Source organism: Oryzias latipes, chromosome 2 (genome assembly GCF_053564925.1).
Source record: "Oryzias latipes strain Hd-rR chromosome 2, Olatipes_Hd-rR_3.1".
Taxonomy (NCBI): Eukaryota; Metazoa; Chordata; class Actinopteri; order Beloniformes; family Adrianichthyidae; genus Oryzias; species Oryzias latipes.
In genome coordinates this window covers 32,687,084-32,701,869 of record NC_136238.1, presented here as the reverse complement: position 1 = coordinate 32,701,869, position 14,786 = coordinate 32,687,084, and the positions used below count along the sequence as shown (strand labels likewise).

The window sequence follows — 14,786 nt, the reverse complement described above, 5'->3', positions numbered from 1 at the left end:
TCAATGAACCCCAGAACTTTTAACGCGGCCCAACAGCCACCCAGTCCAAGTCAGTATGCAACGATATGTTTAGAACTAAATATACAAATGAATATGTGTATTTGATGTAATTTCAACATTTTTAAAGTACAATAAGTCTGTGGATTATTTTTAATAACATTGTTGTGCTGTTGCTAATAAATGATGAGTATTTCTAGTGGTAGTTTTGCTGATGGTCTAGTCTGGTTGGTTGATCCATGGTGAGTTTCTGCTTCATGGAGGCGTTGAGTCTTCAAACGTGATCGAAGGTCTGAATGTTCTGTAGATGTGAGAAAAACTGCTCACATGCAGACGCGGAGCCAAACACACACTCACACGCTGCAGTGAGTGACGGGCAGCGGGTTTTACGTTTTTATAATCCCAGCGCGATTCACCTGCTGCCTGTCCCCACAACGCTCCACCCCCACCCTCTGCTTTCTTCCTAATCACATCCCGTCCCCGCAACTGCGCACTCTTTCTCAGAGACGGGAGCGCACAGTTTTAGGCACAGCAATTCACAGGTTTCCGGCTGGTAGAAACTTTGTCAAATAAAAGATAATAGTAAACTGATAATGCTGGCGCAGATTTTTCTCTCCAAGCATCAATACTACTGCGCGCCTCTGGCATCACATCGCGCCCGAGAAGGACTGGTCTAATGAAAAAAAAAAAGTTTAATTAAAGATTTGTCTGCGAGCCACATGTGACCATCAAAAGAGCCATATATGGCTCGCGAGCCATAGGTTCCCGACCCCTGGTCTATAGTGTCGACTCGCAGCGGCGCAGCGGCGCGGGGGCGTGGCATCACGATGGTGGTCTCTCCATCGGGATGTCAGTCATCCATCACGATGGACGATGATATCGTCCATCGGCCCAACCCTATTACCGAGCTGACATGTCAATGTATATAGCCGCTCGGCGCTGTTTAACATCGTTTTGTATTGAATTGCTACATTCAATAAAGTTTGAAAAAAAAGCCGCTCGGCGGAAGTTATATCTTCTTCCGGTTTTCAAACCCTACTGCGCATGTGCGAATGATTTATTCTGACCGAAAGTGACCTTAGTGAACGTTTGTTATATTCTGAAAACATTTTTCTGGGCCCATGTACACGGTTGGATTCTAATCCCACCATTGACCCCATCAAGATATTTTGTACATGTAACCACGGCTTATGGTGTTGAATCGCAACGTGGCGGGGGCGTGGCATCACGATGGTGTCTCTCCATCGGGATGTCAGTCACCCATCACCGTCCATCGGCACAACCCTATCCTGAACCATCCGAATCTGTGAAAGCTGAACGAGACAGTGTGGGTACCGGATCGTTTCAGGCTGCCAGATCCTCTCGGGGTCCTTCAGGGTCCTTGGACCAATGATGACGTCACACTATTTGATTGGCTGTAAGTTGCCACGATGAAATGTACGATAGTAATTGGTCAATTTATTGGTCCAGACAAATCACGCTCTGATAGATACGCTGAACGATATTACTAAAACTTTACGTTATTTGTGAGAAACATGGATAAATATTACATCGAAACTTCCCACTACATTGGACAAGGGACTTATCATAGTCTCACCCTCACTTCAAAGAATCCAAAGAGCAGAAAGGCGACAATTCGAAAGTTATCAAAGAATCTCCAGTATTATTTTTGAAGAACAAATTAAAATTGAACAAAAAAGGGTGCTGTTTTTTGTAATTAGTTTTTAATGCTTTCAAAAAGTTTTAAACAGGAAATATAAACTGTGCAATCATAACTGCTAAATCTGATGAACTTCTGTAATTCCATAATGTGGAATTCGATTAATGCTCAGAACTGAAGGCTGCTCCTTTTGATTATAGTTATCAATATGACAATGTTTTTTTCTGAGATAAAAATAAGGGAAACTGACATTTGGGAGAAGTAAACGAGACACACCATAAATAAATAATTTTTATATACAGTCATACATTTGCTCAAATTGGAAAAATAAGTTTATATTACCAATGGTTCTACCTTAAAAACCTAAACAGAAAATATTTGTTCTGTTTATGTATTAAAGTAAGGTTTGCATTTGGTGTAACAAATAATAATGTCAGACTAGGCCTGGGCGATAAATCGATCAAATGAATTCATTCGAATTTTTTGTTACGGGCGATTTCAAAATTAACTAAATCGAGTTTTTATGTGGCGCATTTTTGGCTCCCCAGAGCTTCCGTAGAGTTAGTATCACACGGCAACACGCGACAATCGACGCACGAAGCAGCTAGCGACAGCATGGCTACTGGTGACAGTAGGAATTTTGTTCCCAAGAAAGAAATAAAATCATCTGTTGTTTGGAACTGGTCTGTGTTAACTGCCACAGACGTGGAGGAAGAGACCCCCCCCCCCACGCTGCCTAAAGCCCATCGGAGTCAAAGGCTCTCACGCGCGCACGCGCTCAGTCCTCTTAAACACGCACGCGCCCTGACACAGACACACATACTCATTCTACAACGCCTGTATAGTTTGTTATTAGTTAGCTAGTTAGTTGTTACTGTAATTTGTTAATAAAGAATACTGCGTTGTAATTATTACTTTTACTGATATTTTCATTTGCGACGCGGCCTCCGTAGGATTTTGTTTTCGGAGGACGCGGCCGCGAGGGGGGGTTGTTGACCGTGACTCCTGCTGCTTCACCATCATCTCCGTGGAGAAGACGGGGTTTCTTAATTTAATTAAAACCTTAGACCCCAGATATGAGCTGTATTGTTAATCCTTTAGAAAATGGTGCTATTCTCAAGGTGAATGTTTGTCTCGTTTTAGTCTAGACTACAAAGTGGGACTTAAAACACAGCTGGAACTTTAAGTAAAGAAGTAACCTTTTTATTTTGGACAGTGAAAACAAGTTTAGAATAACAAAATTAGACAAAAACAAGACAAAAGTTTTATAAAACAAGACACAATTATTTAAACACTAAATCCAAAAAGGGAGTAAGAAGAAAAATTTTATACTTAACTTTGATTCCAAGAGTGTGTTCATTTATTTATTATTCATCCCAGAAATGGGGGTTACATTTGTTTTGGGTTTGATTAAATAAAAGCAACATTTGCTTGAACTTGTCTGCCGTTTGTACTTATTGCTTTTCTTAAGTAGGGTGGGAAAAAAAAAAAAAAAAAAAAAAAAAAAAAAAAAAAAAAAAAAAAAAAATCGGGAAAAATTTCGGAAATTGAGTTAAAAAAATAAAATTGGAGATTTTATTTTTAGGCCATATCGCCCAGCCCTATGTCAGACATAACAAACAATTATGTCAGACACCTTAAAATTAAAAATGCCATTATTAATTATGAGTGACAAAAACTTTACAAAAGGAAATGTAAAATCGCTAAGTAGTTTGTCCAACTGATGTTACCGTAGGTTGACGTCAACATTGGTCGAAGGACCCCGAGAAGATCTGGCATCCCTAGCCCAATGAGTTATATCACTAGAGGAGACATCACGTGGTTCCTCATGGGAGGAGAGCACCGCCATCTTGGTGAGGTCAAGTTACTACTGCAGTGCATGCATGTGAACATTTTTTTGCATAATACCAGTTAATTGTGCGGGTTTCAACTGCCAAAATCAGAGAACTGAGTCCATGAAAGAGGAAGGAACATCATTTCACAGGTAAGTATTTTAATTTTTTTCTTTTAATGCTGCAGGGCCTTCATTAATCATACACATGTTGACATGCATGATGCTGCAGGGCTATTATCAACATCTAGGCATGATGTAAACCAGTGGTTCCAAAACTTTTTCTGCAGGGCCCCCCTTTCTGAAGATTAGAATATTTTCGAGCCCCCCCCCCCGGACACAAACATACAAATCCTTTGATTTCTAAACTTCACCCCCCCCCCCCCCCCCCCCTCTGCAATACCTCTGCGCCCCCCAGTTTGGGAACCACTGATGTAAACTATGTAAAATTTTCTGTCGACATAAATGTACATTTGATTTTGCTAAACCTGTATACAGCATACTACGCTATCATAGTAATATAGATTTAAACATTTCTGAATCAGTGACTGAACTTTTCTTGCAGGTTTCCAATGGATTCAGACTTAAGGAAAAAGTGGATCTTAGCAATGAAAAGAGCTAAACCAGATGGATCACTGTGGTACCAACTAGAAATACAGTCTGGCTGTTTAAAACATTTGTGAAAACACATTTAGATAAGAGGCCAGACTGTTTGCTTTACTTGTTACACAAATTGATCACTCACATAAATCAGTATAAATCTATTGTTTTTCTTTGTTGTTGTTTTTTTAGGCTAAATCTATTGTTCACTTTTGGACTTCTTTTGAATATTTTTTTATCATTAATAGACTTATTTTGATTATTTATTGACTTATTATTTATTTATTGTTTGTATTAACTTATTATTATTATTATTGTTGTTGTTTTGTTGTTGTTGTTGTTGTTGTTGTTATTATTGACTTATTGTTGGGTTTTTCAAAAAAATTACATGTCAAAGAAGTCTAAAACTTCTAAATGTTTAGAAATTATTTTTTAGAAATTCTTTGTAATGATTTTTTTATGAATTTTCATAACCATTAACCCATTAAGTTAACCATTAACTCATTAATGGTTTGAGCTTTTAAGGCTGACCGTTTCTCTTCTTTAACAACAACAAATGATCTATCTATCTATGTATAAATATAAAAAATATATATAGTATATAAAAGCTACTTAGACACCACTAAAAGCAATAGAAATCATTGTCATGTGGGGGTCGTCGACCTCACCAAGATGGCGTCGCGCTCCGCCACCGTCGGCCAGGGTTCCCAAGCGGGCGTGTCTCCTCTAGTGATATAACTCATTGCCCGAGACGATCCGGTACCAACACCGGCAACAATCCATTTCCAGTGACATAAAGATCAGGACAAAAACCAAAAGAATTTAAAATGTTTAGTCACGTACCAACTATGTTGAGCTGAAGCTGCGGGTTCCAGCTGCTATCCAGCAGTCTGCGCTGACGACAGAGCTCCTCCTCGTTCTGGACTATGGTTCCTTCAGCAGCAGAACGTTGTTCTCTGACAGAACCTTCCTGAGGTTCTGAAGACATGGTTCCTGCTCCGATCTTCAGCTCCAACTCCCACAAACACCGCCGTCCTCTTCACTGCAGCTCCGATCGATCATCTGCTAGTCTCACAATCACAGCAATCCACGTTGTCTTTCCGTTCAACACTTCTTCACTCATTTACGACACTTTGGAAAATGCTGAGAGTTCCCACACGAACCACGTATCGTCCTTTCTGTCAAAAAACCTCACAAACGTCCCAACAAAACACCACCGACCTCTCAACACAAGCTAACGCTGCTAGCCTGCTAACAAGCTAACACTGCTAGCGCCTCGTGCTGTTCTTCTTCTTTGTTTGGCTAACAGCGTCATGGTGCTTTAGCGCCACCAGCTGGTCTGGAGTGTTGTCTGTCGCTCATATTATCATGTCGATGGCGGGGGGAAAGAAATTAAGATAAATAAATAATAATAATGATAATAACAACAATATAATAAAACGTCAGAGCCAAAGAAAGTGGTCTGAGAAGAAGCAGCTCTGAAGCTCTGCAGCTTACGGTGCAGCTTCAGGACTCATGAGGAGGACCACACTGCAGCGCCTCCTGCTGAAGCATCAGAGAGTCTGCAGACAGAAGATCCTTCCAACAGCAAAGAGGTCTGCAGGAGCTCTTTCCACCACCAGCAACAACCTGAACCAAGCAGGACCTACAAGAAGTTCAGCCACTAAACTTCCACAACTCAGAAGCTCTGAGCTCCGTCTGAGTCTGCAGAGATGCTGAGCTCCTCAGCTGCTGCAGCTCCCACAGTCACATGAAGGTCTGCAGCTGCAGCAGGAAGTCCAGATGTTTGCAGCTGCTGCAGCTCCCACAGTCACATGAAGGTCTGCAGCTGCAGCAGGAAGTCCAGATGTTTGCAGCTGCTGCAGCTCCCACAGTCACATGAAGGTCTGCAGCTGCAGCAGTCTGGTGCTGTTTTCCAGTCAGTGTTCTTCATAGATTCTAAAATAGATTTATTTCTTTGAAGCTTTTTCCCCTAAAAGTTGAAAAGTTTGAACATTTTCTGCCAGAATTAATCCAAATTGTTTTGATTTGGTTGTTTTCTCTTTTCTACATTTGACCAAACCCAAAGTGGGAGGAGTCATCTTTCTGCAGTTCCTCTGAATCATGGACAGAAGTTGTAGATGTTCCACTAGAACAGTGTTTTCTTCTTCTGTGGATGTTTTAGTGTTCTGAGCACATTGGTAAAGTCTGCTGCATTTTCTGTCAGCTTCCATTTTCAGCATTTGGATCCTCAAAGTTCAGGAAGAAACCGGAATCCAAACTGCTTCCAGTTTCCATGTTTGGGATCTTCTGGACCTGTTGAAGGACACAGATTCTTTCCACATCATGAAGCTGCTCTACTGAAGCCAAACGGCCCACAGTTCTATGCTGATGATGCTCTTCTTCACCAACAGCCTCTCAGATCACAGATGCTGCAGTTTGCTTGGTTTGCTGGAAAGCAGCAGCGCTGCCACGCCCACCTGAAAGAGCCTCAGAGCTTCTCCAGCTGATGTCTTCAACACTGGGACTCCATCCCTTCTTCCATTCATCTTTGAGGCCCAGATCCTCACCTGCTGCTGGCTTTGGTTCAGCAGCTGCTGACTGGAACGCTGAAGCTCAGAGCGTCCGGCGCTTTGATCTTCTGCACATTCAAGTGTGGAACAGATGCAGAGAAAAGCTCCAAAGTTCTCAGAGGAGCATTGATTCAGCAGATCTTTAGTTTCTGGAGACAACTTCAATGGAAGAATGAAAACCACATGGATTCAAACTGAAACTCTGTCAGAGTCAATAAAGTTTTTTCAAAGATGAAGTTCTTGAAGGACAAAGCTCTCCTTCACTGTCAACACACACAGATGATCAGAACAGTTCCACATGTGTCTGCATGTTCTGGGAAGTTCTCCGGTTCCTCTGATCACGGGTCCAGCAGCGTGTTTCAGGAACACGGATGATCCAGAACATGGGATCAGACTGAAGTCAGCAGCTTTCAGCTCCTTTTGGGCTTCAAGCCCAGAGAGAAGACAGAAATGTGAGGAAGGCAGAGAACATGAAGGGTTCCTGACAGGAAAGAGAAGTTGGAGCCAGAAAGACTAGAACCGGATCAGGACCAACTCTGGACAGTCCTTTTAGTGGTGGAGCACAGACAGAAGCAGCATCATGTTTGTCACAGAGACGTGAGCTTTGAGGAGCCACTCTGCAGCTTGACCCTCTCAGATGTCAGCAGCTGTTTGTGTCCTCAGATCCAGTCAGACACCAACATGTTCCTCAGAGAACAGCATGTCAGCACACACTGCACACGCTTGGATCCATGCAGACGTGTTGGAAGCCAGAGCTTCAGGCCGGCCTTCAGTGGATCTGTCCGTTCATGCTGAATGGGAGCAGAAGAACGTCTGTTTCAGCTCTGCTGCTTCAGCTCCACTCAAACTGCTGGGAACTCCAAACTCTCTCAGAGGAGAAAAACAGCAGAAAGCTTTCTGCAGCTGCTCTCACAGTGGATCTTCCTCTGTCTTCTTCAGCAGCAGATGATGAAGAGTCACTTTCTTCAGGTTCCTCTCAGTCCTGACCTTCATTCCTGATGGACCAAAGCAGACTGACAGCAGCTCTTTAGCTCCACAAAGAAAACTCTGCAGTTTCCCAAAAACCTTCGGAAGCAGAAAAACCAGGAGACTTCCTGTCTGTCTGTCTGTCTGTCAGTGTTGGAGTCTTCCTCCATCTTCAAATGATGAAGGTTTCTGCTTTGGAACATTCCAGAAAGCCTTTTGAAAGCCTCCTGATGATGCTGGAGGACAGGGAGGAGCGCAGGAGGATGCAGGAGCTCCCAGAGGAGGAGAGGCAGGAGGAGCAGAGGGAGCGGCTGCTGGAGCAGAAGCAGCTGCAGACGCACTTTTGGCTCTGGGCTTCAAACTCTGATCAGGAGGAAGAGGAGGAGCTAAAGAGGAGCAGGAATGCTGGGAGTGGGACTGGAATTCAGACTGAATCCAACATTTAGGGACATAAATGGCGTCTTCCAGAAATAAATCAGAATCAGAATCTTTATTGTCATTGTAGATGGTGATACAATGAAATTGCAGCAGCCTTGAAGTGATGAAGTTAAATAAAATAAAATAGAATAACTGTATTTACATCTCTAACAAAAAATGAACAATATGTACAGAAACTGTTAAATATTAAATATGTCTGGACAAAATAGAATGGAATGAGTCGAGTTGCTGTGAGCGCAGCACAGTAGATATTGTGTTATTGCACAGAAGTCAAGATATTGCACACATGTGTAGTCAGAGATTTAGCATTTGTATAAAGTCAGAGTGGGTGTAGTTGGTGGAAGTGTGTGTATTCCGTGTGGTGATTTCCTGTGGAAAAAAGCTGTTCCTTAGTCTGTTTGTCCTGGTTCTGATGGACCTGAACCTCCTTCCAGAGGGCAGCAGTTCAAACAGAGAGAAAGCAGGATGGGTGGAGTCAGTGATGATGTCAGTCACTCTGCTGAGGCAGCATGACTGGTAAATGTCCTTCAGTGAGGGGAGGGGGCAGCTGATGATCCTCTTCTGTCTTTACCACTCTCTGGAGGCTCTGCCGTTCTGCTTCAGTGCAGTGGGAGAACCACACTGTGATGCAGGAGGACAGGATGCTCTCAATGGTTGAGCGGTAGAAGGTTACCAGCAGCTCCTGGTTCACATTGTTCTTCCTGAGTCTTCTCAGGAAGTGCAGACACTGCTGAGCCTTCCTGATGGTGATGTTAGACCCTGTGAGGTCAGCAGAGATGGTGGTGCCCAGGAGGGTGAAGCTGTGGACCCTCTCCACACAGTTTCTGTTGATGTAGAGTGGGGGTGGATCTGCTCTGTTCTTCCTGAAGTCCAGGATGATCTCCTTGGTCTTGGTGGTGTTCAGGATGAGGTTGTTAGCCTGACACCACCTGGACAGTTTCAGGACTTCGTCTCTATAGGCCGTCTCGTCGTCCCCAGAGATCAGCCCCACCACAGTAGTGTCGTCTGCAAACTTCATACGGTGTTGCTGGTGTGGGCTGGTCTGCAGTCTGCTGTGTAAAGCATGTCCGTCACTGAGGAGTGACGTCACTGAACACCGTCACTGCCTGGACCTCTTTCTGGGTCCTAGTGCCCTAAAGGTTACAGCTCCTGGTTCCACAAGAAAAAAGTCAATTCTAGAGGCCACTCTGACGTCATCATCATCAAAGACAGCGTTACCTAGCAACCATACCAAGACCATAGCAGCTATAGAGGGAAACACAACAAACCATCAACGGCGGTTAAAGCAGTCAGACGTTTGTTCTGCAGCTCAGCAAAAATCTCTGCTTTAGGTTTTGGGGAGAAAAACAAAGGAAAACACACGGAGAAGGATTCTGCAAAGGAAATCCCAAGTTCTATTGGTAAGTCAGCGTCCTGGAAACATGCAGCCCCATATGGTTTCAAAGTGGACAGAAAATGTTTTTAGGAGTTTCTAGAATGTTCAACAACTAGAGCTAAATGAAACTAGTGCATGAAATGACAAAGAACTTCCTGTTTGAAAGGAATCTCATGATGGCTTCCACCTGTCTCTTTGCTTTTCCTTTCTTTTTTGGGTTTCTCCTCTTTGGGAGGTTACACAAAACTGCACTTTAACCCAGAAGGAAACAACAACCGCTCCACAATCCCTGAATCCCCTACAGCAGGGGTCTCAAAGTCAATTTACCTGGGGGCCACTGAAGGCAGGGTCTAGCTGAGGGAGGGCCGCAACTTCAACACACACACGCAACTTGTGAGTGTCTGAGAGCCAATAAATTTGTATGGAACATGTACTACACTATTACTATACTCTATCAGTAACGTTTTCTGTACAAAATGTACTTATAAAACTCATTCAAATAAAATATGTAAATACAAAATTCAATAAGTAAACAAATCAGTAACATTTCTGTTCATCTAGTATTCTATATCTGCTGTTTTCTAATTTAAACGCCCCTATTAACACAGTTCAGTTAAACTGTTGAATTATATTAAACACTAAAGAAGACTCATTTCTACAGTTCTGTAAATCCATCAATGGTTCTTCTAAACTTCTCTTGTCTTTTTTTTTACTGCTGGACACTTGGCAGCACTTCCTCCCAAACAGCTCAGACCCTCAGTGTGGATGAAGATGATTGTCTGTAAATCTGGACTTGGACTGATTGAAATTTAAGGTGGAGACGTCAGAGAGGATGTGCTCCCAATTTTGAATCTGTGTTGAATTTTTTTTAAGTTTACTTTTTAAAACACAAATTAGTAAAGGAGGAACAAAATTCAGTAAACATTTTTGGATTTTCTTCCTTATGACTTTTTGCACAATAAAACCCTGGTCACCAGTTATTGTAGAGCAGCCGGTCAGTCAATCAAATGTCTGTGAATCCATGATTTCCTTAGAATATTTGACTCTAGATTCAGATCCATCTGGTTCAAAGGATGAAACTGCAGCATTTCAGTAATGAGTTTGATAAATATGGGTAAATTCTATATTGCTTTGACTGCGATGCTTGACATAAATCAATAAATGTTTTTGCTGATATATCACTATAGTTCATTTGGCAATACTTGTATTGATTCCAATCACTGTCAGGACATTGATTTTATTATTGATTTTAATTTTTTATGAATGTGATGTTTCCTTTTATCTTTTGTCCATTTTCCACAACATTGAACAGACTTTTCCGCCTGTCATGAGTGAGATTATGAAAACAAATTCACTTTGATGCAGACTTTTTTTCTATTTATTTTTCTTTCTTTAAATCCATTAAACCCAATGCATTATGTCAATTGTATGGATGAGAACTGATTTTTAACAAGAAGCAGCTGTTAGTTTATTGCGGGTCTGGAATCATAAGCGGTGAGTCTAAGCCCCGCCCCCACCTCTCTACGTGTTCGTTGTTTTCCCCCGCATGCAACCCCCGCCCCCCTCCAGCATGTTCTACACAGACACAGCATACGTTCATAATAGCAGCAAGGTGACAGGATAGTAGGGGCGTCCTGACGCAAATTGAATTAATTTTACGCGGAAATGGGTGGTCTTAGTCTAGGGCAGGGGCCGGGAACCTTTTTGTCCGAGAGAGCCATAAACTCCACATATTTTTAAATGTAATTTCGAAAGAGCCATACAATATTGTTGTGTCCCTTTCCCACACTGAGGCACAGAGATTTAACCTCTTTTAGGGTTCTTTATTCTGGTTACTGCAGACCGTAACAAACGCCGTACAATTAATTCAACAACTCCTGAATCTCTCCCGCCGAGACGAGACGAGAGCTCTTCTCCCAACTTTATATTCCCTCACTGCCGCATCAGCCCTCCCATTTCCCCTTATTCGGCCCATAGCTGAACCCCATTGGTTCAAACTCCCCAACGACAGGGTGAGCGACAGAACTGAGGGCCAATCAGATCTCTGCATGATGCGTTCAATGAACTCGGGAACATATAACGCGACCCAACATCCACCAGTTAAACTCAGTCCGCTACAATATGTTTAAAACTAAAAATACAAGTGAATGTGTGCATTTGATGTAATTTAGACAATTTTAAAGTCCAATAAGTCTGTGGATTCTTTTTAATAACATTGTTATGCTGTTGCTAATAAATGATGAGTATTTCTTAGCATTGTAACCGAGCGATGGGGAAGGTTCAATAATCAGCCACTCTGTAGTCAAAAACAACTCGGGACACTCAGTCTGCCATTTAGTGAATCTGCTCACCACTCCTTTATTCTTCTTCAACTCAAAATCCACAATACTCTCTGAACTTGCCACGCCCCCTGGTCTCTAGGGTAACTCGGGAGGGGCACACCTCTCCCAAAATAAAAGATCCAAGAAGTTGGTTACAGCATTAATGTGACTCCTGGTGCTGCGTGGTGGTTTTGCTGATGGTCTAGTCTGGTTGATACGTGGCGAGTTTCAGCTTCATGCAGGCGTTGAGTCTTCCATCCATTAAACGTGATCATAGGTTGGTCTGAATGTTCTGTAGATGTGAGAAAGACTGCTCATATGCAGATTTGGAGCCAAACACACACTGACGCTGCAGTGAGTAACGGGTTCTGTGTTTTAAGTTATGACAATGTGCCCACTACCCCTACACCCTTTCTTCCTCACTCATCCCTGATCCTGCAACTGCACGCTCTTTCTCAGATACGGGAGCGCGCAGTTGCAGGAACAGCAATTAACAGGTTTCTGGCTGTTAAAACTCTGTGAAATAATAGATAATAGTTAATTAAGTAAGTAAGTAAAATGGTGCTGATTCTTCTCTCTGCAAGCACCGCTACTACTGCGCGCCCCTCTGGCATCGCATCGCAAACAAGGACTGGTCTAATGAAAAAAAGACGTTATAATTAAAGATTTGTCTGTGAGCCAGATGTGACCATCAAAAGAGCCACAGGTTCCGACCCCTGGTCTAGGGGGATAGAAAGTTTTTTTTTTTTTTTTTGGGCGCTCACATGTCCCCTACGAGATCGCCACTGACTGTCTTTCCAGGAAAACTTTCCGTCCTATAACAGACTCTGGTTGGCGTTCACAGCTGCAGACACGCCCCCTCCACGTGCACTCACACTGCTCTCTTCCTCCAGCCCTCTGACGATGTTAAAGGCACCACAACAATCTGGGAACATGATAGTTATTTTACAAAAACACAAAGAGCCGCAGCATTTTGGACCGTTTAGCTCTTTCTGCCATCGTATATCTTTGGTAGCGTTCCTGTGTGAGCTTCTTCACCCCGCCCCCCGTGCACACAAATAGCCAGAGAGACCTGTCCTCTTCAGTCAGAATAGTGAAATTAATATAATCATTAAATAACGAAAAATTTACTGAGTTGGTGATTTAAATATGGCAGATAATGTTCATATTTTGTGAGACACATCAAAGCTACTTCTCCAGTATCGAAAGCAGAACCGTTGAGGTCAGATCTTAACAATACTGGGGTCTTGAAGAATGTTGCCCCGGGGCTCGTTACCCATCCTTATTACCTAAAAATACATGTTGGTATTTTTCGAGTTATTTCTCTTCATTTTCAATGCTGCCCAACTCAAATGGCTCAGGAGACAACGGAGGACGCTGGACAACTCCACTCATTTTAACTTATTTTTATTTTCAACAAATGGAATGGATGAGAGCTTGATAACCTTGAAATAAAACAGAACATAATTAAACAGACATCAGAAATGTTTGTTGTTCAGCTCACCAAGACTGCCAGACAAAACCCCCACCTGCACACTGTCACCTAGTTAAATACCTCTTCCCATCTACCTACCTGGTAGATTAGGATTCACATTTTCCTTATACTGCCCCCTGCAGCTATGGAGTTGATCCTATCTGGAACAATCCTCCAAATCAATGTTCAGGAGCAAAAATAAAGAAAATAGAAGACAAAAAGGCAGGACAGACAAATCTTAACAGTATTTATTGATCATTTTATTTTAGTGTAAACTTACACCAGAAAATATCCATAAAAATACTAATAAGGTACCAGAGTGAAAAGCAGCAGATTAAGAGGAGTTAATAGATCAAATCTTAACGATACCTATCTCTACTAGATGTTAACTTTGCTAGATGTTAACTCTAATGATTCAAAACAACTAATTTCTATTCTAAAATAATTCATTTTGTGAATTTTCTTTACATATTTTGTCAGCAGTGAAACTTATTGTCTAGTATCATTAGATTGAAATGTATTGATCCTTTTTTGCTTTTGATAGTGGTGGCTTGGAGAAGATGAAAACCTAAAAAGCTGTCAGGATAAGACAAGACCAGACTTTATTGATCCCTGGAGGGAAATTCAGTTGTTACAGCAGCCAAACAAGAAATATAGCAGTTAAAAAAACAAATAGTCAGTAAAAATTAAAATAATAACAAAAAGTGGAAGTAAAAGTACACAACATAAATGAATAAGTAAATCCAGCAGCAGTTTCAACAGTCCTAAATTGTGTCATTCTATAGTCTAACTGCTGCTGGGAAGCAAATCATTGGGACAAAGAACCTCCTGTAGCGGATCAAATATCAAAACAACCAAGGTATTTTTTTTTTTTTTTTTTTGGAAAGTTCATTTCTACACATTTAATATTCACTTGTGCCTCCCTCTAATGAAGTTATTGCTTCAACATGGTATGGAGGCCATCAGCCTGTGGCTCTGTGTACATGAACTAAAAGCTTCATTAGAACACTGGGGTTTCACCCCAGAAGTTTTAAGCATTAAAAGCTTATTTTAAAATATTTAATTTTTCTGAGATACAGAACTTTTCCCCTGTAAAATAAAGTCTTCTGCTGTGGTACAGAGGTTGAGAGGTCGACCTTTTATCAGAAAAGTTTAGAATTTAGAGTTTACACTAAATCCTTACATTGTCAAGAAAAAGTCTTACAAGTTCTCATGTGTTTGTTGACACAAGATACTTGACGAAAACTTTTATCACATTTTTTACAAGTAAAAGGCTTTTCTCCTGTGTGAGTTCTCATGTGTGTTTTGAGATGATGTATTTGATTAAAACTTTTTTTACATTCTTCACATGAAAAAGGCTTTTCTCCTGTGTGAGTTCTCATGTGTGTTTTGAGAGTAGATATTTGATTAAAACTTTTGTCACATTCTTTACAAGAAAATCTCTTATCTTCTGCATGGATTCTTATATGAATTCTGAACAGAGATATGTTACAAAAGCTTTTACCACATTCTTTACAGATATAACATCTTTCATCAGACCCAGTTTCCATGTCGTCAGACGGGTTAGTAATT

At 41.6% G+C, this 14,786-nt stretch overlaps 1 protein-coding gene across 6 annotated transcripts in view; it reads right to left on the bottom strand.

Moving 5' to 3' along the window:
• The window catches only part of LOC144981319 (uncharacterized), a 75,400-nt gene that overhangs the window by 40,024 nt on the left and 20,590 nt on the right, over positions 1-14,786 (bottom strand). For 2 of the 6 annotated variants that reach the window (XM_078934965.1, XM_078934961.1), the window contains exon 1: positions 4,932-6,035. The exons of the other annotated variants lie outside the window; for them this stretch is intronic. In XM_078934965.1, coding sequence (XP_078791091.1) covers positions 4,932-5,076 — 145 coding nt within the window. In that variant the 5' untranslated portion in view covers positions 5,077-6,035. Of the gene's footprint in view, positions 1-4,931; positions 6,036-14,786 lie in introns of those variants that run through there. 6 annotated transcript variants of the gene reach the window in all.